We start from the raw sequence: 24,153 nt of genomic DNA on the forward strand, positions 1-24,153 counted from the left end.
CCTATCCATCATTTAGCTGGGGACCCCCTGGAACCCCCTCAAGTACCCCTGGGGGTCCCCGGACCCCACTTGATTTAGCAGTGGGGTCATCATTAGAACCAATGATTTAGCAGACGCTTTTATTCAAAGCCACTTACTATAAGTGCATTCAACATATAGGTAGGGAACGAAAACTACTAATCACCAGAAGCATGAAGTGCATTCTCTTCTAAAACAAGCAACTAAGAGTATACCTAGCGCTAAGGTAAAAGTGCCATATATCAGCTACCCCTACTTTCTTAAACAGATGAGATTAATTAATTCCTGGCAGTCAAAGAGTGTAATTTATGAAAATGTAATTAAAATGAAGCCAAACCCCAAAATGGGGGGCCGGTGCTCTCGCAGCAGCACAGTGAAACCCTCCGTGCTTATAGTAACCGTCCTGGGATCGATCACACTGGATGTAAATATTCTGTGACCAGTTGAAAAGGAAAGAAAAACGAAAATCACGGCAAACGCAGCCATGAGTGAATCGAGTGCCATAAACGGTCCGGACCGTTTTTGAGGATCCAAACGAGAAGTGCCGAAAACGGTCCGGACCGTTTTTGACCCAATTCTATTTTTATACGAGTGGCCCACGTGGGGCACTAAAACGAAACTTTGACATCACCCAAGGAGTTTCTGAGAAGAAGAGGCTGGATGTGGCTCCATGTCAAAAATCCTTCCGGTCGGTGTTTTCAATGTTATCTCCTTGACTAAAAGCTTAATATCTCCATTTCTTTTTAACGTGGTGGAAATGAGCCGTTTTCGATCGGCGATCACGCTGCAATGGAGGATCGCGTTGGAAATATTATTGTTCCAGGCGTTAGTCGGGACCCTCCGCCGTCTCGCACGCACGCTTTGTTTACATGCACTTCCGCGTCGGGGCTTATCATATTTTAATAAACCTCTGGCACCCAATGTGTTAACACATTCACCGCCATTGATGCCATTTAAAAATAAAAAAATATATATATATATGTATTTGGGAAATATTCTGTATCTCGGCTCCTGTGTTTTACTATGTCTTTTTGGCGAAACATGCTATTTTCAACTGGGTATAACAAGCAAATGGGAGGTCAATTTTTTTTCTTTTTTTTTTCACGGAAGCACGGAAGATTTCTTTGGGCTATTCAAAAATAGCAGATCTACAAGCTCATATATGAAAAAAAAACAAAACAAAAAAAAACAATTATAACCCCCCCCCCAATAAGCCGGAGGGGGGAAAACTCACGTAGCGAGCGTGCAGACGTTCCTCTGGCCGGACACTAGGAGGCGCACGGTGGCGAAGGCGCGGTCCTGACTCATCATGCCCGACACCTGGGCTGGGAGGTAGCTGCTGGCCGCGGAGAACATCTTCCCCACGTAGGACGTCCAACTGGGCGCCTCCTCCTGCAAACTGCATGGAGAGCCGGGAGAGGTCATAGCTTCACCTAAGATCTGTCACTTTAGATCTCTTTGGGCTATTCAAAAATAGCAGATCTACAAGCTCATAGCGCGGCACCGAGTGCCGCGCTATGAGCTTGTAGATCTGCTAATTTTGAAAAATCTTGTTTTTTTTTCAAAAAAAAACTGTTAGGATTTAGAAAATGATTTTTAAGAATCACCTCAGATCTTAATGGGTTAACTCATTCAGAGCGGGAACGCATCTCTGTGTCATTTTTAGATCCCTTTGGCTATTACAAAATAGCAGATATTAGGTTTTTTCATAACCCGCCCCGCCCCGCCCAGGAGCCCAACCCGCCACGCGAAAATGAATATAAATCAACGACTCAGCCCGCCCCCCCCCAAAAAAAAAAAGACGCACACAAGCAAGTCCATTCAATTGCTTTCCAGAGAGAGAGAGAGAGAGAGGGGGGGGGGAGAGGGAGGGAGAGAGAAAGAGAGCGTGCGCACGCGCGCGAGAGAGAGAGAAGGTGAGTTTTGGTGTTTTTTTTTTTTTTTCTTCCGTGGGTTGACCGGGTTGACCCGCTTCGCCCGCCCCGCGATAATTGCGCCGTAATCGATGACCCGTCCGCCCGCGCCGCGGGTCAACCTGCGGGACCCGCGGGTTACGGGTCGGCCCGCGCATCACTAGCAGATATACAAGCAGGAGCTTGCAGATCTGCTATTTTTTTTTTTATCTTGAAAATTTGTGCAAATCTTTGAATACTATATTCTTTTAAAGCGAACTTTTGTAACTCAAATCTTTGCTTCTGGGGGGTCCCTGGAACAACATATTTTGAAATGGGGGTCCGCAACCAAATACATATCATTTTGGGGGTCCTTGACGTGAAAAGGTTTGAAGACCACTGATATAGAAACATTTTTCAGAATACTGTAAGGATTTAGAAGACATTCGTAGAATCGGCTTCAGGTCTTAATGGGTTAACCCATTCAATCCGCAAAACGCACCTACAAATGTCTTCTAAATCCAAACTGCTTTCTGAAAAACGTATGTTGCTATAATTATCAGTGGTTCTCAAACTTTTTCATGTCAAGGAGCAAGGACCCCCAAAATGATGTGTATTAAGCTCATAGCGCGAGTCTGCGCGACACTCAGTGATGCGCTATGAGCTTGCATATCCCCTCCTACAGTATTTACTGGCAACTCTATGAAACATCCTGGAATATCAATGAGCTGAAGTACCCTGACTGTCAAAGGTCCCTTTCTGATCTATGAGGCCGATTCTTACTTATGTCTCCTAAAGCAGGGGTCTTCAACAGGGGGTCCGGGACCCCTAGGGGGTCCTCAGAGTTACTACAGGGGGTCCGCCAAATCTTTGTGTGATAGGATTTTGGAACATGTTCCATTTGTAGTAACTCTGAGGACCCCTAGGGGGTCCTCAGAGTTACTACAAATCTTTGTGTGATATGTTTTTTTGTTTTACCTTAACCACGAGGTATCATGACATTCATTTTCACTTTTTTTATTTTCAATGTTTTATTTGGGGTTTTATGACCTCAATTACACCCAAAAAACCTAAACTTAGAACATTCAGTGGATTTTCTGTGGTCTGGGGTTTTCTGAATAATTAGGCTGAAAAGTAATCTGAGCTTGGCCCTTCGACAGTGAGGTCACAGTCGATTAATCCCGCCCACTCTCCTCCTCGCCCCTCCCCTCCCCTATCCTTTCCTTTGGGGGGGGGCGGAGCAGAGGCGATGATTGACAGGCAAAATCCCTCACCAGCGACACCCGCAGGCAAAGATTTCTTTTTTCATTGCAGTTGAAAAGGCTTTAGAAATGTGAGAGAAAAACACCTGCCATGGATCACTGGAATGGAATTTTCACTTAAAACTTTTTGTACACTTTTGAAGGACCAGGACAAAGACTTTGAATGTGGTGTAAAAGTGAATGTCATTAAACCTTTAAGGACTTGAAACCTAGTATCCCTTTTCTGAGGAGAACTTTGGCCAAAAATAGCAGATCTGCGAGGCGTTGTGAGCTTGTAGATCTGCTATTTTTGGCCAAGAGGCTATTGGTGTAGAGGGAAAAAAGAGCACACCACGTAAACAAAAATTGCTTGAATCTGAAACCCAATTTTATACGATATAAAGGGGGTCCCTGCTTCATCTCTCTCTCAGCTAGGGGGTCCCTGCTTCATCTCTCTCTCAGCTAGGGGGTCCTTGGCCTGAAAACGTTGAAGACCCCCTGTTCTAAATCCTAACTAAAACGTATGTTTATACATCAGTGGTGCTCAAACCTTTACGTGTCAAGGACCCCCAAAATGACATGTATTTGGCCGCGGACCCCCATCTCAAAATATGTTGTTCCAGGGACCCCCCCATGAAGCAAAGATTTGAGTTACAAATGTTCGCTTTAAAAGAATATAAATATATTAATTTGCACACATTTTCTCGATTTTTTCAAAAATAGCAGATCTACAAGCTCGTCGCGCGGCACTCGGTGCCGCGCTACGAGCTTGTAGATCTGCTATTTTTGAATATCAAAAGTGTAAAATAATGCTTTTTTTTTTTTGGCTCAAATCAAAACATGACACAGATGCGTTCCAGGTCTTAATGGGTTAATGTCACAATAATAAAAGTGTGTGTGTGTGTGTGTGTGTGTGTGTGTGTGTGTGTGTGTGTGTGTGTGTGTGTGTGTGTGTGTGTGTGTGTGTGTACCTTGGTCCGTGTTGTTCAAGTTTAAAGATGTGCACAGTCTCTGTGTTGCTGGAGGCACAGAGGAACTGACCGTCTGGACTGAAGGACAGAGAGCTTATGCTGACGTACCTGCGCACACGCACAGACGCACACACACACACACACGCACGCACGCGCACGCACGCACACGCACACACACACACACACAGTATAATTAACACAAACAGGATGTGATACCAAAGACAATTCCTAGTGCTTTCAAACCCAGTAGTTTAAAGTAACAGTACAGTACATTTACTCAAGTACTGTACTTAAGTACACTTTTGGAGGAATATATGTTTACTGGAGTATTTCGCATAGACACTACTTTTACTTCTACTCCACTACATCACTACATTAGAAAGAAAGCAGATGTTTCCTGCTGGTAGGACTTAATTCTTGCAGGTTTTGGTGTCCGTTGCATCATCCTCTGTGTGTACTTTATTCAATATGTTTGAACTCTCACCTCTTCATTCCCCGCCGGAACTCAAAGAGACGCTGACCCTCGGGAATGGAAAATACTCTGATTACTGTGCCCTGAGAGAGAGAGAGAGAGAGAGAGAGAGAGAGAGAGAGAGAGAGAGAGAGAGAGAGAGAGAGAGAGAGAGGACAGAAGGATATTCATACAGGGTATCTGATGGCAAGTGATAAATGTTTCATTATGAGCACCTTGACCACACAGCAAATTAAATAAACTAGACCAACACCCAAAGTGCGTCATGGTCCGCCGCTTGTTTCACGGATGTGGCAACACCGGCGCTTGTTTCACGCACATGATTTGGCAACCCGGGAGCCAGCGAACACAAAAACGCTAATAAAGAGCTGACATTCGGGGAAAGTGAAAAACGGGCAGACAGACAGACAGACAGACAGACAGACAGGCAGGCAGGCAGGCAGGCAGGCAGACAGGCAGACAGACAGACAGACAGACAGACAGACAGACAGACAGACAGACAGACAGACTGATGTGTGTTTTGATTTCTAACGGGAGAATCCAGGCGACCAGATACTACAAACATCGTCCCACATCCTGACAGAGGTTCTGGTGGGACCCTGTTTGCTCTAAAGGCGGTTACACACCGGCGAATATGCGAATATACGCAAAATTCGGACTCATTCCGAATAATTAAAAGACACTTTTTTCGCTCCGCGAAACTGGTGTGGAAGCTTGCATTGACTTTATAAGGTTTTAAGAAAAAACATATTATTCGCATATTTAGTTTTCAACCTTTTTCGCGTCAAGGACCCCCAAATTGACACATATTATCATGGACCCCCATTTGAAAAGATATGCCCGGAGACCCCGGATAAGAGAAGATTTTTTTACGGCTCTAGCCGTGATTCTCAACCATTTTAATTTCAAGGACCCCCAGTTTGACATGCATTAGAGGCTACGGACCCCCATTTAATGGCATTTCTATCTCTGGGACCCCCATTGTAAAATCAATGTTAATTTAACTCTGAGAGTGTACAAATGGAACCAAATGGACCGTTAGGGTCCATTTGGTTCATATCCATCATTTAGCTGGGGACCCCCTGGAACCCCCTCAAGGACCACTGGTGGTCCCCGGACCACTGGTTGAGAACCACTGCTCTAAGTAATTAAGATTTAATATTTTGTTATTCATGTCCTCACTGTTTTGCCTGACTCACTGCCCTTTTTGCTATATATTTTTTTTTAAATGTTGTTTAAAAACTTTTTCCTTTTCTTTGTTGCTTTATTGTTAAATTATTTGTGGTTTTTTTCTGTAAAGCACTCATACTGTGCTTTATTCTTGCTCTTTATTCTAGCACTTTGAGCTGCATTTCATGTCATGAAAGGTGCTATACAAAGTGGTGTCATGATGGAGGCCACACGGAGTAGGACGGCGTGTGACCAGTAATTTCTTCACGCACAAGGTACGGCGCGGTACAGTGCACGCGCCCCCTAGAACGTATCTTTGCTTCTGGGGGATTCTACAAATGTCTTCAAAATCCTCACATTATTATTTTTTTCAAACGTATGTTGTTGCTATAATAATATCATATATCACCCAAAATGATATGTATTTGGCCACGGACCCCCATCTCAAAATATTTTGTTCCAGGGACCCCCACCAGCAGCAAAGATTTGAGTAAAAAATGTTCGGTTTAAAGAATATATAGTATATATATACTATATATTCAAAGATTTGCACACATTTTCAAGATTTTTCAAAAATAGCAGATCTACAAGCTCATAGCGCGGCACTCGGTGCCGCGCTATGAGCTTGTATATCTGCTATTTTTGAATAGCCCAAAGTATAAAACAATGGTTAAAGTCGTTCCCGGTTTTTATGGGTTAAAATGGAACAACAGTGCCTGCTGTGTGTCACGTTAGTAACCCGGAGCCTAGAGGTGCTTGGTTGTCATCACGCGGTTTATAACGAGATGGATTATGGATTATTAGGCTGTAATCTGAGATAATATGAGATGATGTAGAGACTCAGCTGCAGTGCCTCTCTCACCCTCTCAGAGGCGCTGGCGAGCTTGGTGCCAGAACCGTTGAAGGTGAGCGCTGCAAGCGGACTGTCATGAGCCGGAATCATGGTCACTGTGCTCTGAGAGAGAGAGAGAGAGAGAGAGAGAGAGAGAGAGAGAGAGAGAGAGAGAGAGAGAGAGAGGGGGAGAGAGAGAAAGAGAGAGAGGGAGAGAGAGAGGGGGGGAGAGAGAGAGGGGAGGGGGGGAGAGAAAAAGAGAGAGAGAGAGAGAGAGAGAGAGAGAGAGAGAGAGAGAGAGAGAGGAGGGGGAGAGAGAGAAAGAGAGAGAGGGAGAGAGAGAGGTAGAGAGAGAGAGAGGGAGAGAGGGGAGGGAGAGAGAGAGTTAAGGTTTAAAATCACAATGATATTAATGTTGATAAAGAGTGTTATCTTTCTAATGAAAACAGTGTATATCAGATTGTTGTACTCCAACTAGGACCCAGATCTAGAACATTCTACTACTCTGCCATGTCCTGAATGTCCTGACATCATCTATTAAACCATGTGAGTCTCCAGGACTTTGTTGTGTTATCCTTTCAGCCATAATGTTTGACCGTGCCGTTTTGAAGATTTCAATCAATCATTCAATTTTAAAAAAAAACTATTAAGTAACATGTTCTACTTTGCATATCGACTTTCATCAAATCAGACTTTTTATAAAAACCACCTTAAAAAAATTAGCAGACACAAAATTGGAACTGAAACACTATAAAAAATGAAGCTGATAAATGGGTACTCTCTCCTGATTGGCTGATTGTGCATTATTGACGGTATATGGTGCCTGCAGCCTGGTTGCGCTGGTGAAAACTACCTCACGACAGCTCGGCTCTGTAAACCTAACCCTCTGGCACGCTGGGCAAGACCTGGGCTGTTGGTTGTCTAGTAAGTGACAACCGGAAATGGTTGAATTTGACGGAGGTACCGCCCAAGGAAATGACGTTGATGCTTTACAAATCTGTTAACATTCCCCGTGAATGAAACCAGAGTTGTGATTGGTAACAAAAAAATCGTTTCCGGGGGGAACGCGTACGACGGAAATCCTGTCCACTCAGGACTTCCTAGACGCTCGCTGCTTTAGGTCGTGACCAGGCTCTTCTCTTTGCAGATAGTGAAACGCAGATGAGTGAGGCTGGGACCGAGGCTAACCCTCTGGGGGCTGGTACATGGATCGTGTTTGTTTATACACACGGTCAGACGATGGATCATAATGGATATAACATTTCTGTGACCGGTTGAAAAGGTTATAAAAACACGAAAATCGCTGGCACTGGGTGAGTATATTATGAAAATACTCTGGTAGTCAAAGAGTTAAAGAGCTGGAGAGACATGGAGACTCCTGTTACTGAACAAACACGCTATAGTAATGATTATTATCACATTATAGTGCTTTAACCTTTTAACAAAAAACTTTTGTTTTGACCATAAAATATTACTTACCCTACCTTTAAAATATCACTTAACCTACCTTTAAAATATCACTTACCCTACCTTAGAAATATCACTTACCCTACCTTTAAAATATCACTTACCCTACCTTTAAAATATCACTTACCCTACCTTTAAAATATCACTTACCCTACCTTTAAAATATCACTTACCCTACCTTTAAAATATCACTTAACCTACCTTTAAAATATCACTTAACCTACCTTTAAAACATCACTTAACCTACCTTTAAAACATCACTTACCCTACCTTTAAAATATCACTTAACCTACCTTTAAAACATCACTTAACCTACCTTTAAAATATCACTTACCATACCTTTAAAACATCACTTAACCTACCTTTAAAATATCACTTACCATACCTTTAAAACATCACTTACCCTACCTTTAAAATATCACTTAACCTACCTTTAAAACATCACTTAACCTACCTTTAAAATATCACTTACCCTACCTTTAAAACATCACTTACCCTACCTTTAAAATATCACTTACCCTACCTTTAAAACATCACTTAACCTACCTTTAAAATATCACTTACCCTACCTTTAAAATATCACTTAACCTACCTTTAAAGCATCACTTAACCTACCTTTAAAGTGTCAAACCGACAGTATGAATGTAACATGTAAAATGTGTACAGAGCAGCAACATGTCTGGTTGTCCAGTGTTCTCACCAGGTTGTTGGCATCGTACACTATGATCTCTCCCATGGTGGCACTGCCAGGGTAGGCCAGGTATGAGTTGGAATGGTTGATGGAAAGAGCACATAGACCTGAGGAGAGAGCACAGACATGAAGAGAACTTACTAGCAGTGGTGGAAAAGGTACACAAATGTTTTCTACTTAAGTAAATGTATCGAATCTGCAATGCAGAAGTACTCTGTTACAAATAAAAGTCTGGAATTCAAAATGTACTTAAAGTACAAAAAAAATTAAAGTACTCATTACTCAGAATGTTTTCAAATGTATGAAAAAGAAAATTCGGGACGCCGCGGATTGAAGGGCTGGCTTATTTTGCGGTTGTTTTGATTAACCAGGTTGCTTGTTTCTCTTGCTAAACCTGGCAACTGTCTGTAAACGACACAGAGCCATGGGGCCACATGCAGAAGTGTTGTTATTAACGTGGTTGAAATACATCGCGGACCCCCCTCGGGGTTCTTGTTGCTATGTACAGTATATACAGGGGTGCACATAACTTTTTAGGTCTAGTACTCAGAAAAGCACCTGGAGATGTGACTTGGTCCGCACCAAATAAATGGTACCGTCCCGTTTTGTCAACGGGGGGGGGGGGATTCAGCACGGTGCCCACTGGGACAGTTTTGTCAACGGGGGGGGCGGGTGCTGCACGAGAAAAAAAAGGACGCTCTGCTTCCCAATTCCGCCGTTTGTCGCCGTTTTTTTTCTTCTCACGCCGTTTGGTGAACCCCCCAAGGTTGGTGCCCTGTGCTGCGCTGCTTTCATCCGCCAGATTGGGACGTTCACGGCATATTTTGCACCATTACGGTGCGTTCATCATCGGTGACAAGTGCCTCGAACAGCCGCTGCGAGCTGCGAGTCGATGCGAGGCAACACGCACACAATCACGTGCAGCATGCGTCCCCTCACCCCGCGCCTAATGGCTGTACATGGGGCCGACGCGTGCTTTAGCGCGATTGTGTGAGTGTGGCTTCAGGAAGTGAATTCCTTGCCCTCGATCTCCTCGCTTTTATTTTTTAGTTTTGATAAAAAATAAAAGCTTGGAAAGTCCTGTCCCAGCTGTTGGTACGCAAAAGCGCCTCGCGTCGTCTGATGTGCCGCGCATTATCTATTTTGGGTGCGCATGCGCACCAGTTATGTGCACCCCTGAGTATATAGCAACATACATTTGTTGTAAGTTTTTCAGAAAACTTCAGGAGGTCAGGATTTAGAAGGCGTTTTTAGAATCGGCCTCAGGTCTAAATGGGTTAAGTAAATCATTGGTTCTCAAAGTGGGGTCCGGGGACCCCCAGGGGTCCTTGAGGGAGTTCCAGGGGGTCCCCAGCTAAATGATAGATTAGGCACAAAATGGACCCTTATGGGTCTGTAACTCAGAGAGTGTACAAATGGAACCAAATGGACCCTAACGGGTCCTTTTGGTTCCATTTGTACACTCTCAGAGTTACATTGACATAGATTTTACAATATAAATCGCGGTCCAAGTGATAGAAATGCCATTAAATGGGGGTCCGTAGCCTCTAATGCATGTCAAACGCCCTTGAAATTAAAATGGTTGAGAATCACTGCTAAGAGCAGTAAAAAAATCTTCTCTTATGGGGGTCCCTGAGGCATATCTTTTGAAATGGGGGTCCGCGGGCTAATAAGTGTCAATTTGGGGGTCCTTGACGTGAAAAAAGTTTGAGAAACACTGCATGTTATTATGCAACTATCCCTTGGTGTTCTATACCTGAGGGGTTGGCTGTAGGGTTCTATACCTGAGGGGTTCACTGTAGGGTTCTATACCTGAGGGGGTTGGGATGTAGGGTTCTATACCTGAGGGGTTGGGATGTAGGTTTCTATACCTGAGGGGTTGGGATGTAGGGTTCTATACCTGAGGGGTTGACTTTAGGGTTCTATACCTGAGGGGTTGACTGTAGGGTTCTATACCTGAGGGGGTTGGGCTGTAGGGTTCTATACCTGAGGGGTTGGGCTGTAGGGTTCTATACCTGAGGGGGTTGGGATGTAGGGTTCTATACCTGAGGGGTTGGGCTGTAGGGTTCTATACCTGAGGGGGTTGGGATGTAGGGTTCTATACCTGAGGGGTTGACTTTAGGGTTCTATACCTGAGGGGGTTGGGATGTAGGGTTCTATACCTGAGGGGTTGACTGTAGGGTTCTATACCTGAGGGGTTGGGATGTAGGGTTCTATACCTGAGGGGGTTGGGATGTAGGGTTCTATACCTGAGGGGTTGACTGTAGGGTTCTATACCTGAGGGGTTGACTGTAGGGTTCTATACCTGAGGGGTTGGGATGTAGGGTTCTATACCTGAGGGGTTGACTGTAGGGTTCTATACCTGAGGGGTTGGGCTGTAGGGTTCTATACCTGAGGGGTTGACTGTAGGGTTCTATACCTGAGGGGGTGGGCTGTAGGGTTCTATACCTGAGGGGTTGGGTGGAGTGTTCAGCAGCGTCTTCAGAAGTTTCATGTCTTTGATGTTGTGGATGTAGATGGATTCCTCCAGACAAACCACCAGCCTCTGAAACACACACAAACACACCTCAGGCTATTAGCATCCAGCACTAGGCCCGTAACACCGTTCTAAAGCCCCTTTTACACCGGGGAAGGATCTGGGTCATTTTTTTAGATTTCTTTTTTATATATTTTTTAAAAGCCAAAGAAATCTAAAAATGACACAGATGCGTTCCCGGTCTTAATTTAACATTTACCAATACACTGGTTAGTGGCTATGATGCAATATTTAATTCTGGATGAGCTACTATGTACCATATCTAAGAGACCAAATGTAAAATGTAAAATGTAAATGGTGCATTTATATAGCGCTATCATCCAAAGCGCTTTACATAGATTGTGCATTACATTCACACACCGATGGCGGAGGAAACCATGCAAGGCACCAACCTGCTCATCGGGAGCAATTAGGGGTTCAGCGTCTTGCTCAAGGACACTAAGGTGCCGTTTACACGAGGACCGTCTCTACAGAAAACGGCAAAATAAAGTATCAGATGTGCCGTCCGTTTACACGGGAAAGTTGTTTTGCGGGGCTTGAATCCGCAACAAAGTGAAACCACCTTCCAGGGTGGAAATCTTTGAAAACGCTCAACCTCGCGTCTCCATCTAAACGTGCAATACAGGGGAATCCGCAAAAGTGTGACGTTATGTCTCACGTAGGCTCTCGTCCAGAGCCGTAGAGCCACTATTGCCAGACCCTGTGAGAGAAATAAGCAGCCAGTTCTATGAAAACAAGCCCAAAAGAAGCGACTAGGCTACATGAGCACTATACAATACATTGGCTATTTGAAAATAGCAGATCTACAAGCTCACAAAGTGTTGCATTTGCGACACTTGGTGAGCTTTTAGATCGTCTATTTTCAAAAAGATCTTGAAAAGTATGTTTGTAATTCAGAAGGGCGCTCTGACAAGAAATACAATAATTTGACATGCACATGTTTGAGGACTGTTTAAACAATAAAAAAATAAATAAAAAAAACCAAAACAAGCCCAAAAAACCGCAACGCGCAACTAATTTTACAAGCAACTTTACAGGAAAAACAAGCCCAAAGTCGCTTATAATAAGCAGACATGGCAACCCTAAGTTGAACCACGCTGTTCTGCGTGTATGTAAATAAAGGAAGTAGAACGGAAGTGGTTCTACGCATGCGTGACTGTCTGTATGGCAGCGAGTCACACCGACACGCGCCACCTGGCATGCAAACTACAGCGTTAGAACCTCACTGGAGCGTCTCCATGTAGATGCGGGAAAAAAAGTGACGACGGTACGGCACTTTGTCGTTTTCTGTTCTGATCGTCCTCGTCTAAACGTAGCCTAACTCTGGGGGAGCCCGGGATCGAACTGGAAACCTCACGGTTCCCCCCATCCGGCCGCTCTACCGACCACTCTACCCCTGAGCCACTGCCGCTTTCCAAATGTACATTTGGAAGGAAGGGTTTGGCCAGTTTAATGAGATCATCGCTGTGTCATAATTGGTGGTCAGCAGGTGACCACCTCCCTTCACACGCGTTTAGTTCAATTAGGACCACAACGGCCCCACACGGCCACATGCAAAGTGTTTGTAAAAAGTGAGTTTTAAAGAGAGGCTCCTTTTTTGTGCTTGTTGAAGGTTTTAGTCACAAAATTCCTTAACCCATTAAAGACCTGGAACGCATCTGTGTCACTTTAGAATTCTTTGGCTATTCAAAGATAGCAGATCTACAAGCTCATAGCGCGGCACCGGGTGCCGCGCCATGAGCTTGTAGATCTGCTATCTTTGAAAAATCTTGAAAACATTTTTTTATTATTTTCTTTAAAAAAAACTTTTAGAGTAGCCAATTATTTTTGACCCCTTTTTCTCCCCAATGTAGTCGTTCTGCCAATTAATTCCTCTCCACACACATCTCTGTGTTGTCACTGCTGTTCTATATCCTACTGACTCACCTACCAGTGAGGAGCCCCCACCGAGAGGACGTAGAGCCTTCGTTCCTACTCCTCCCGCCCAACACTCCCCACTGACATGCTCCCCCCCCCCCAGCCCGTAGGAGTATGTGTAATGACCGATAACACCCTCCTCCTCCTCCTCCTCCTCCCCCGACCACGGGCCAATGGTGTTGGTGTAGACGCTGGACAAAGCCGGACGCACCACGGCAGATTCTAACCCACAACCTCCGTGGTGGTGGGCAGGGACTTCACCACTGAGCCACCCGAGCGCCCTGGCTGTCACGGAGTTTAAGGTGACCATTAATTGTCACTCAAACAATTGTGATTTAACGATGTAATTGTGCGTTTGGCCGTTGAACGTTGGAACACATGAATAACATTTCCATTCATGTGTTCTAAATAAATAAATTAATGCATTTGCCTTTTATGCTTCGTAATCAAAGGGCAGATATGACAAATATCTTAAGTATATATATAGCCATGTACAGGACCAGGAGAACGGGATAGAAACGTAGCTCTACTCCTATCTCAGCTCTTCTTCTCTGTGTTATAATGTTGTTATAATGTTAAGTATATATATAGCCATGTACAGGACCAGGAGAACGGGATAAAAACGTAGCTCTACTCCTATCTCAGCTCTTCTTCTCTGTGTTATAATGTTGTTATAATGTTGTTATAATGTTGTTATAATGTTGTTCAACTAGAACAACTTTGATGATGGAGAGAGAGGGGCCACTATATTTCCACACTCACTCCAGAGGGCCACATTGCATATACTGTCTCTCCGTATGCCACATTGCATATACTGTCTCTCCGTATGCCACATTGCATATACTGTCTCTCCGTATTTTAAGTCTTTTCGCCATTCTATGTCACACAAAAGTATTTTTTTTGTACTACTTTTGAATTGGAATCCTGAAAAGTAACATTTTAAAAAAATGCATTTAGTTATACTAATTTTAACTTTATGAACTTAAATACAAATACATTGGACAACACAATTGTAATACTAGTCATTAAAGGGATATTTCACTTTCAAAAAAGCTTTTGGTCATTTTATCGTCTACTCAGGCCTTTGTGAGCCCCCCAGACAGTTTATAAGTTGCTCTATTCAGTATTTAGATATTTGATATTAATTTAATCAGACACGCCCCCTTCCTATACAAACCCATTGTAACTTCAAACTCCATTTTAACCATGTTAGATTCATCAAAAACACCCGTCCTTGGTTCTGGTGACTCATACCGCCCCCCTAACACGCGAGGGGGCCGTGTTTTTTCAATTACTTTTTTCATGTATTTTTTATATATTTTTTTGAAAATGAAAAAAATAAAATACAATAAAAAAATAAAATAAAATAAATGAAAAAAATAATCAGAAAAACACGGCCCCCTCACGCATTAGGAGGGCAGGGTGAGTCACCAGAACCGAGGACGGGTGTTTTCGAAGAATCTAACATGGGTAAAATGGAGTTTGAAATTACAATGGGTTTGTATAGGAAGGAGGCGTGTCTGATAAAATGAATATCAAATATCTAAATATTGAATCAAGCAACTTAAAAACTGTCTGGGGGACTCACAAAGGCCTGAGTAGATGATAAAATGACCAAAAGTTTTTTTGAAAGTGAAATATCTACTAAAAAAAAGTGAAAAAGCTACTAATACAGACTGAAGTAATTAAAGCGGGTCATGTTTGCATGTTTGGAATCGTAACAGCTGAAATCAATGATATATCAGTATTCTGATATTAACATGCGGGCCGCATTAAGTGAAGGTGGGGGCCGCATGAGGCCCCCCGGGCCACCAGTTGCCTGTGTATGAATAGAAGTTTAAACTTGGTCTATGGCTGAAGTTTGAATCCACGGCTGACTGAAGACGCACATATTTGAATGTTTAGCTCCACAAAGATCTGATCAGCTTACATACAGGTAGTGTTCTATGCAGGGGGGCGGCCTTAAGGTCCTGGGGGCCCGTTTCAAGAGCTAATGTGCTCAGCTCAGGGCGATGCAACGCATTGTGAGCTTGTAGATCTGCTACTTTCAAAATATTTTCATACATTTGAGACGGTTATCTCCTCACCTGTAGTGTTGATTTCGTCGACTAAAACTATGACGAAAACTGTTGGTCGACTACCTTTTTTCACTGACGAAAACTAGATAAAAACTAAATATAAACGAAGCTACGATGACTAAAACTAAGACTAAATATATTGACAATTTCGTCAACAAATAAGAACTAGACTAAAATGTTAGTGAGGGATCTAGTGGAGAAGAGATCCAGTAGAACTAAAAGTCATTGTATGTTTGGTTGTGCTCGGGTGTTGCGCTCTGAAAATAGCCGATCTACAAGCTCACAACGCGACGCGCTGCAACGCGTTTTGAGCTTGTAGATCTGCTATCTTCAGAGCGCAAACCAAGTGTAAAATCAGCCGTTACGACGCCATCAAGGCACCGCCAACATACATTTTAGTCGACTAAATCAACTGTAGATTTAGTCGACTATAATCTTAGGATATTTAGTCGACTGAAACTAGACAAAAACTAAAACATTTCAGAATGACTAAAATATGACTAAAACTAAATGGAATTTTATTCAAAAGACTATGACTAAAACTAAATCAAAACTTGCTGTCAAAATCAACACTGGTAAATGGTAAATGGTGCATTTATATAGCGCTTTTATCCAAAGCGCTTTACATAGATTGTGCATTACAGTCACCCATTCACACACACATTCACACACCGATGGCGTAGGAAACCATGCGAGGCACCAACCTGCTTAACTCATTGAGTGCTATTCACGTGTTTCACGTGTTTTACCGCTATGGTGCAACGTGCCAATCACGTGTTTCACGTGTTTCACCGCTATGGTGCAACGTGCCAATCACGTGTTTCACGTGTTTCACGTGTTTTTTAAATTTCTTTAAAAAACATTTTTTTGGGAGAAAAAAATTCTGAACCCAAGATATCATTATCTGAAGATTTGCAGCTCCATCCACTCCTTGTTTAACTTAGAACTGAAAAAGGCTGTATCTCGCTTCCTAAGCACTTTTTATTTTACTTTGAAAAAATCTCTGGGACAACATAGCCAGAAATAATTCTGGCACTCAGTGAGTTAACACATTGGGTGCCAGAGGTTTATTAAAATATTATACGTTGAGTGCCTGCATTTCTTCCATCCACTTGCGTTATACGTTTCGTGCTGTAAAAGCCCTGACGCGGAAGTGCATGTAAACAAAGCGTGCGTGCGAGACGGCGGAGGGTCCCGACTAACGCCTGGAACAATAATATTTCCAACGCGACCCTCCATTGCAGCGTGATCGCCGATCGAAAACGGCTTGTTTCCACCACGTTAAAAAGAAATGGAGATATTAAGCTTTTAGTCAAGGAGCTAACATTGAAAACGCCGACCGGAAGGATTTTTGACATGGAGCCACATCCAGCCTCTTCTTCTCAGAAACTCCTTGGGTGATGTCAAAGTTTCGTTTTAGCGCCCCACGTGGGCCACTCGTATAAAAATAGAATTGGGTCAAAAACGGTCCGGACCGTTTTCGGCACTTCTCGTTTGGACCCTCAAAAACGGTCCGGACCGTTTTTGGCATTCAATGTGTTAAAATGAGGAAATTAGGGGTTCAGTGTCTTTGCTCAAGGACACTTCTTCGACACTAACTCTTCTGGGGGAGCCCGGGATCGAACCGTGGAAACCTCGCGGCTTCCGTCCGGCCGCTCTACCGGGCCGCTCTACCCCTGAGCCACTGCCCCCCCCACACTGACTGACTCACCTGTCTGTTGAGCCTGACGGCCAGGATGTGGTTGGAGTAGCTGTAGTTGCAGATCTCCGTGCCTTTCTTGAAGTGGTAGACGTTCATGCGTCGAGGCACGGACGTGCAGACCACCACCACCAGGCTGCTGGAGAACAGCCGCTCCACGATGTAAACGTCTGGGGTGTCCACTAGGGGGGGGGGGGGGGGGGACGAACAGGAAGGGAAATGTGGGTCATTAAAACGAAGAAGCTCCTTGTAACAGAGAGAGGTCCTCTGTTAACTCTTTGACTGCCAGAGTATTTTCATAAAGTACTCCCCCAGTGCCAGCAATTTTCGTGTTTTTTTATTTTTATATTTTGAATTTTTCTCATGAAAATAATTTAAGGACACATAATGTAAAGACCCAGCACAAATCCGCCACTAGAGAGCAGCACATGACAACTTGATCAGGTCGTTGGGTCTGTCTCACCCTTCTTGATAGATTAGACAGGGAAAAACATGAAAACGGATGTGACGTCGTCCCAGATTGTTTTGATCGGCCAAAATTACGATGTGATACACGACGGCGATGACTGATCGTCACCCAGACCATAGATTATAGAAGAGAACCTGTCCGTTTGTCCGTTATACCGTGTGAAAACCCGTTTATTTACCTATTTTGGACGAAAATGACTGGGGAAAAAAATCAAAAAACGGAAACGGAATCCAGGTCATGAAGCCGGATGCAGATGTCCGTGAAGTAAGTGGAACTCGAGAATAACATTGAATATTAAGCAGCATAGCGCAATCAGAGATTAAACAATGAACGCGCGTCCAGCGCGTCGAACACGTCGACGGCCAACTGGACAAAGTAGCACTTGACGCGTTATCGCGTCGTCCGCAGTCAAAGAGTTAATGATGTTTGTGCACTTTATAGCAATTTGCACAGTAGTATTTTGAAAAGGCTGCTCCCTGGTTCATGTATTACTGGTGATAGCTACAACACCCATCACTGTGCCTTGTGTGATAAGGTGGGCCGGTCTTCTTTGACCGAGAGACGCAATAGCCATTGGCATCTTTTTTTATTTATAAAGCCCTGGTTGGAAAATCACCACCTTATATCTCATCCATGCTACGTCCAAAACCTAGTCACGTTCTAACTCGCTCCAGCGATTGGCCAGTCCTTCTGTCTCAGACAGATCTGAGCCCCATTTACTTCCCTTACAAAATTAAAGTTAAAAAAGAAAGAACATTTGGCTCTGATCGCTCCGGCCATTTGCGAGTGTGTTGATTTTGAGAGCACATTTTGATTTAGTTTTAGTCATAGTCTTTTGAGTCAAATTCCATTCAGTTTTAGTCATATTTTAGTCATCTGAAACGCTTTAGTTTTTGTCTAGTTTCAGTCGACTAAATATCATAAGATTATAGTCGACTAAATCTACAGTTGATTTAGTCGACTATAATGTATTTTAGCGGTGCCTTGATGGCGTCGTTTTACACTTGATTTTACACTTGGTGAAAAATAGCAGATCTACAAGCGAGCTTGTAGATCTGCTATTTTCAGAGCACAACACCCGAGCGCAACCAAACATAAAATGACTTGTCTTTTAGTTCTACTGGATCTCCTCTCCACTAGATCCCTCACTAACATTTTAGTCTAGTTTTTATTCGTTGACGAAATTGTCAATATAGTTTGAGTTCGTTTTAGTCATCATAGCTCAGTTTTTATCTCGTTTTTATTTAGTTTTTATTTAGTATTCCTCAGTGAAAAAAGGTAGTCGACCAACATTTTTTCATCATAGTTTTAGACGACGAAATCAACACTGCTACAAAAAACAAAACAAAAAAAAACAGACAAACACACAGACTCTCTTCTAGACAGCTCTGCCTGCTATAGAGTCATACTGTAAACATACCATTCTGTTGTTCCTTTTCCCCAACATCATGAACAAAGAACAAACACTTCAACACTGTTTGGATGAAACCAGACTAAATATTTAGGACTTTATATATAAACGTGTGAACAGGGCAACGCAGATGGATATTCATCCCACCAGTTCAGTGGAATTATGGTAAGTGTGATATTATCCTCTAAACCAGTGGGTTTCAACCTTTTTCATGCCAAGGACCCCTACATATATTTTTATGAATTTTTTTATCCCACAATTTTGTAACCCTTTTTTTCACCCAGTGCCAATTTTCTAAGTGATCCTGGGCGCTACACTCCCCCCAGCCAGCCAAGGGAGCCCAGAGCCGAGCTCATGCCTCCTTCAATGCATGAGAGCCAACTGACCTTCTTGTCACCTGACAGGGGAGAGTTTCCCCCGGTAGGACGTAGCGTGTGGAAGGAACACGTTATTCTTACCAGTTCCTTTCCCCTCCATCAGGCGCCCCGGCTGTCACGGGGGAGGGGGCGGTATAGCGACTATGGCGGTATAGCGGTATAGGGTTACTACATGTTTTTGTGAGGGTATTAACTACCCTAGGAGACACGGGGAGAACATGCAAACTCCACACAGAGAAGGCCCTTTCGCCAACCCCACCTAGGGTATGGGCACTGATGACACGGAGGAGAGGAGGAGAGAACACAGGCCGTCAGTTCCGGGCCTTAATTTTCAGGCCCGTTAAGAACAGACACAGTGTATGTATGTATGTATGTATGTATGTATGTATGTATGTATGTATGTATGTATGTATGTATGTATGTAAGTGTAAGTATTTAGCTAGCAGGGGGGGGTCGTGGCAGTGGTGGAAAAAGTACTCTAATATTTTACTTAAGTAAAAGTATCGATACTGCAATGTAGGAATACTCTTGTTACAAGTGAAAGTCCGGAATTCTAAATTTACTTGAGTAAAAGTATAAAAGTATTGCCATCAAAATGTACTTAAAGTACCACAAGTAAAAGTAATCATTATACAGAATGTCGCATTTCAAGTTTTCAAATGTATATATATTTTTTGAAAATAGCAGATCTACAAGCTCACAATGCGTCGCATCGTGACGCATTGTGAGCTCTCAGCCATTACCATAGATCTAATCAAAAAGATGTAATCAAGCTTCCTTGACAATGTAACTATAATCCAATTACCCTTTTTTTTAAGTAATCTGGTCTAATAATGTTACTTTTTTTTTTTTGGTAAACTGATTACATAAATCCCAATGACATGTAACCAGCCTCTCCCCAAACCCTGACACTGATGTTGTTTAGCTGTGAACAGTGGTGGAAAGTAACTAAGTACATTTACTTAAGTACTGTACTTGAGTACAATTTTGAGGTATTTGTACTTTACTTGAGTATTTCCCATTTCTAATACTTTTACTTCTACTCCACTACATCTCAGAGGTACTTTACTCCACTACAATTATTTGAAGACTTTAGTTACAAGTTACTTTTCAGATATAAATTATGATATTATAAAACATACATTAACCACTTTAACTTTATTTTATACCTAGGCTATTTGAAAATAGCCGATCTACAAGCTCACAACGCGTCGCGTTGCGACGCGTTGTGAGCTTGTAGATCGGATATTTTCAAACATTTTTGTACTTTTACTTTTGGTCAATTTTGAATTCCGGACCTTTACTTGTAACAAGAGTATTTCTGCATTGCAGTGTTGATACTTTTACTTAAAGTAAAACATTGGAGTACTTTTTCCACCACTGGCTGTGAACACATTGTACATGGTCTGTTCTTCACGTGAGGTTCTACCGTGAGGTTCTACCGTGCCTTATAGCCTGGAGCAGTGAGGTTCTACCGTGCCTTATAGCCTGGAGCAGTGAGGTTCTACCGTGCCTTATAGCCTGGAGCAGTGAGGTTCTACCGTGCCTTATAGCCTGAAGCAGTGAGGTTCTACCGTGCCTTATAGCCTGGAGCAGTGAGGTTCTACCGTGCCTTATAGCCTGGAGCAGTGAGGTTCTACCGTGCCTTATAGCCTGGAGCAGTGAGGTTCTACCGTGCCTTATAGCCTGGAGCAGTGAGGTTCTACCGTGCCTTATAGCCTGAAGCAGTGAGGTTCTACCGTGCCTTATAGCCTGGAGCAGTGAGGTTCTACCGTGCCTTATAGCCTGGAGCAGTGAGGTTCTACCGTGCCTTATAGCCTGGAGCAGTGAGGTTCTACCGTGCCTTATAGCCTGGAGCAGTGAGGTTCTACCGTGCCTTATAGCCTGGAGCAGTGAGGTTCTACCGTGCCTTATAGCCTGGAGCAGTGAGGTTCTACCGTGCCTTATAGCCTGAAGCAGTGAGGTTCTACCGTGCCTTATAGCCTGGAGCAGTGAGGTTCTACCGTGCCTTATAGCCTGAAGCAGTGAGGTTCTACCGTGCCTTATAGCCTGAAGCAGTGAGGTTCTACCGTGCCTTATAGCCTGGAGCAGTGAGGTTCTACCGTGCCTTATAGCCTGAAGCAGTGAGGTTCTACCGTGCCTTATAGCCTGAAGCAGTGAGGTTCTACCGTGCCTTATAGCCTGGAGCAGTGAGGTTCTACCGTGCCTTATAGCCTGGAGCAGGGCTGATGCAACTTTGATGAGGCAGAGCAGTGCTTCTAAGACCTTTTCATGCCAGGGACCCCCAAATTGATATATATTTGGCCGCGGACCCCCATCTGAACATATGTTGTGCCAGGGACCCCCCAGAAGCAAAGGTTTGTGTTAAAATGTCGCTTTAAAAGAAATATATTCAAAGATTTGCACGAATCTTCAAGATCTTTCAAAAATAGCAGATCTACAAGCGCATAGCGCGGCACTCGGTGCCGCGCTATGAGCTTGTAGATCTGCTATTTTTGAATAGCCAAAGTATAAAAGGTTTAAATTATTGTGATGCTATATTCACACATTTTGCTGGGGACCCCCATGAACCCCCCTCAAGGACCCCTGGGGGTCCCCGGACCCCACTTTGAGAACCAATGATGTAGAGGGGCCACTCTATATTTCCACACTCACTCCAGAGGGACACATCGCACATACTGTCCGGCAGACACGTCTTATCTCCGTATTTTAACTTTTTTTCATAAATGAATGCCGTACCGTAATGTCACACAAAAATAGCAAAAAATAGCCGATCTACAAGCTCAAAACGCGTCGCACTGCGACGCGTTTTGAGCTTGTAGATCGGCTATTTTTTGCTATTTTTGAATTGGAATCCAGATTTTTTTTTTGTGCCATTTTTGAATTGGAATCCAGAAAAGTATTTTCAGAACATTTTCATTTAATTTCGAATGCATTTAGTTATACTTGTGTTCACTTTTGGAACTTAAATACAAACGCATTGGGAAATCGAGGAAATAAAAAAAGTAACTCGATTGCATAATGGATGAACTTTACTGCTTTCCAGGCTCTGAAAATACTGAATGCTGAGAAAGAAAAGCGCGTCGTGTTCCTGGAAAGCAGAGTTTGGGACCTGTAGGAGTAGTACACTCGGATTAATGATTAACCCACTAAGACCTGGAACGCATCTGTGTCACTTTAGATTTCTCTGGCTATTCAAAAATAGCAGATATACAAGCTCATAGCGCTGAGTGTATATTTGAGCTTGTATATTTTTTTTAAATCTTGAAAACATTTTTTTTCAATTTTTTTCAAAAAACTGTTAGGATTTAGAAACCATTTTTCAGAAATCGCCTCAGGGATTAATGATTAATGATGTGATGAAAATCAAGCCCTTGGTTCCCCGTTTAGAGGTAGCGCGTGGAAGGAACACGTTATTCCAACCAGTTCCTTTCCCCTCCATCAGGCGCCCCGGCTGACCAGGGGGAGAAGGTATAGCGACCAGGATTTACTACATTTTTTGTGAGGGTATAAACTACCCTAGGAGACACGGGGAGAACATGCCAACTCCACACAGAGTAGGCCCTTTCACCAACCCCACCTCGGGTATGGGCGCTGATGACACGGAGGAGTTTGAGTTAAAGAAATGTTTGCTTTAGAAAACATATATATTCAAAGATTTGCACAAATTGTCACTATTTTTCAAAAGAAATGAGCAGATCTGCCGCGCTATTCAAGCTTGTAGATCTGCTATTTTTGAACAGCCCAAAGTACAAAATAATGGTTATAGCTAAAACAAATCTAAAATGACACAGTATATGCGTTATCCCGGATTGAATGTCTTAAACAGGAATCACTCACTCACCACTCTCATGGATGCAGTCCAGCTTCTCCACCGAGGTCAAAGAGAACAGCTTGTAGCCGCTCTCTGTGCCCACAGCCAATGACCTGCAACGCACACACACACACACACAGTCACACACACGCACACACGCGCACGCACACACACGCACACACACACACACACACACATGTATTTTTCCAAGTGAGAAAAGACTAAGCTGGCTTCACACTGGAAGCTGAATGTTGTGTTGATTAAAGCTCCACTATGTAACTTTGTTTCAGTGAATAGCATTTGTTTGTTTGAGTCGGACCCATGTTCAAATCTCGGGTAGGACTCAGGAGGACATCAAACTCTAGATTGCAGATTTACCCCATTAAGAACCGAGGCCGACTCTATAAATGCCAAAGTTCTAAATCGGTGTTTCTCAAACATGTTCAAACTCAAAAATAGCAGATGTACAAGCTCGCACCGCGACACGAAGTGGTGCTGTGAGCTTGCATATCTGCTATTGTTGAGAACCACTGTTCTAAATCCTACAAGAGCTTCCTGAAAACTGTGTTGCTACATAGGCAACACACGTTTTTTTTTTTAAATGACACAGATGCTTTCCTGGTTTTAATGGTTAATAGAAAACGGTTGTGAGCTTGTAGATCTGCGATTATTGATGCCCAAAATAGCGCGAGTAGGTCAAAGCTAGGAGGTGGTTAAGTTGGTCTTTGTTTGCAACATTACTTTGGTCCTAAACCGGACGCTGGTTGAGAAACACAATGCGTTAAACTTCTGGCTATATTAGGGCAGGAGTTTATTTCTTGAAATCGGCTGTCATAAATCGTTGAGGTTTTCACCCTATAGACATTGATCCCCGACCAGGGATTACAAACTGTAGGATATTTCACTAGGATGCTATCCAGAGTCAGACCCAATACACATACATTTGTTTTTATTCCAATTCATTTTAACCGACCTCTCTCTCTCTCTCTCTCTCTCTCTCTCTCTCTCTCTCTCTCTCTCTCTCTCTCTCTCTCTCTCTCTCTCTCTCTCTCTCTCTCTCTCTCTCTCTCTCTCTCTCTCTCTCTCTCTCTCTCTCTC

At 43.3% G+C, this 24,153-nt stretch overlaps 1 protein-coding gene across 2 annotated transcripts in view; it reads right to left on the reverse strand.

Annotated features, from left to right (window-relative positions):
- The window catches only part of LOC308099732 (WD repeat domain phosphoinositide-interacting protein 1-like), a 60,328-nt gene that overhangs the window by 15,233 nt on the left and 20,942 nt on the right, over positions 1-24,153 (reverse strand). The window contains exons 1-8 of one of the 2 annotated variants that reach the window (XM_080448479.1): positions 23,086-23,186; positions 16,997-17,166; positions 11,203-11,299; positions 8,764-8,861; positions 6,627-6,719; positions 4,607-4,677; positions 4,123-4,230; positions 1,253-1,417 (exon numbers count right to left, since the gene is read on the reverse strand). In XM_080448479.1, coding sequence (XP_080304605.1) covers positions 1,253-1,417; positions 4,123-4,230; positions 4,607-4,677; positions 6,627-6,719; positions 8,764-8,861; positions 11,203-11,299; positions 16,997-17,083 — 719 coding nt within the window. In that variant the 5' untranslated portion in view covers positions 17,084-17,166; positions 23,086-23,186. Of the gene's footprint in view, positions 1-1,252; positions 1,418-4,122; positions 4,231-4,606; positions 4,678-6,626; positions 6,720-8,763; positions 8,862-11,202; positions 11,300-16,996; positions 17,167-23,085; positions 23,187-24,153 lie in introns of those variants that run through there. The other variant, XM_080448478.1, reaches the window with a different exon arrangement.

This window comes from Gymnoscopelus braueri (genome assembly GCF_963280865.1).
Source record: "Gymnoscopelus braueri genome assembly, chromosome: 13".
NCBI lineage: Eukaryota > Metazoa > Chordata > Actinopteri > Myctophiformes > Myctophidae > Gymnoscopelus > Gymnoscopelus braueri.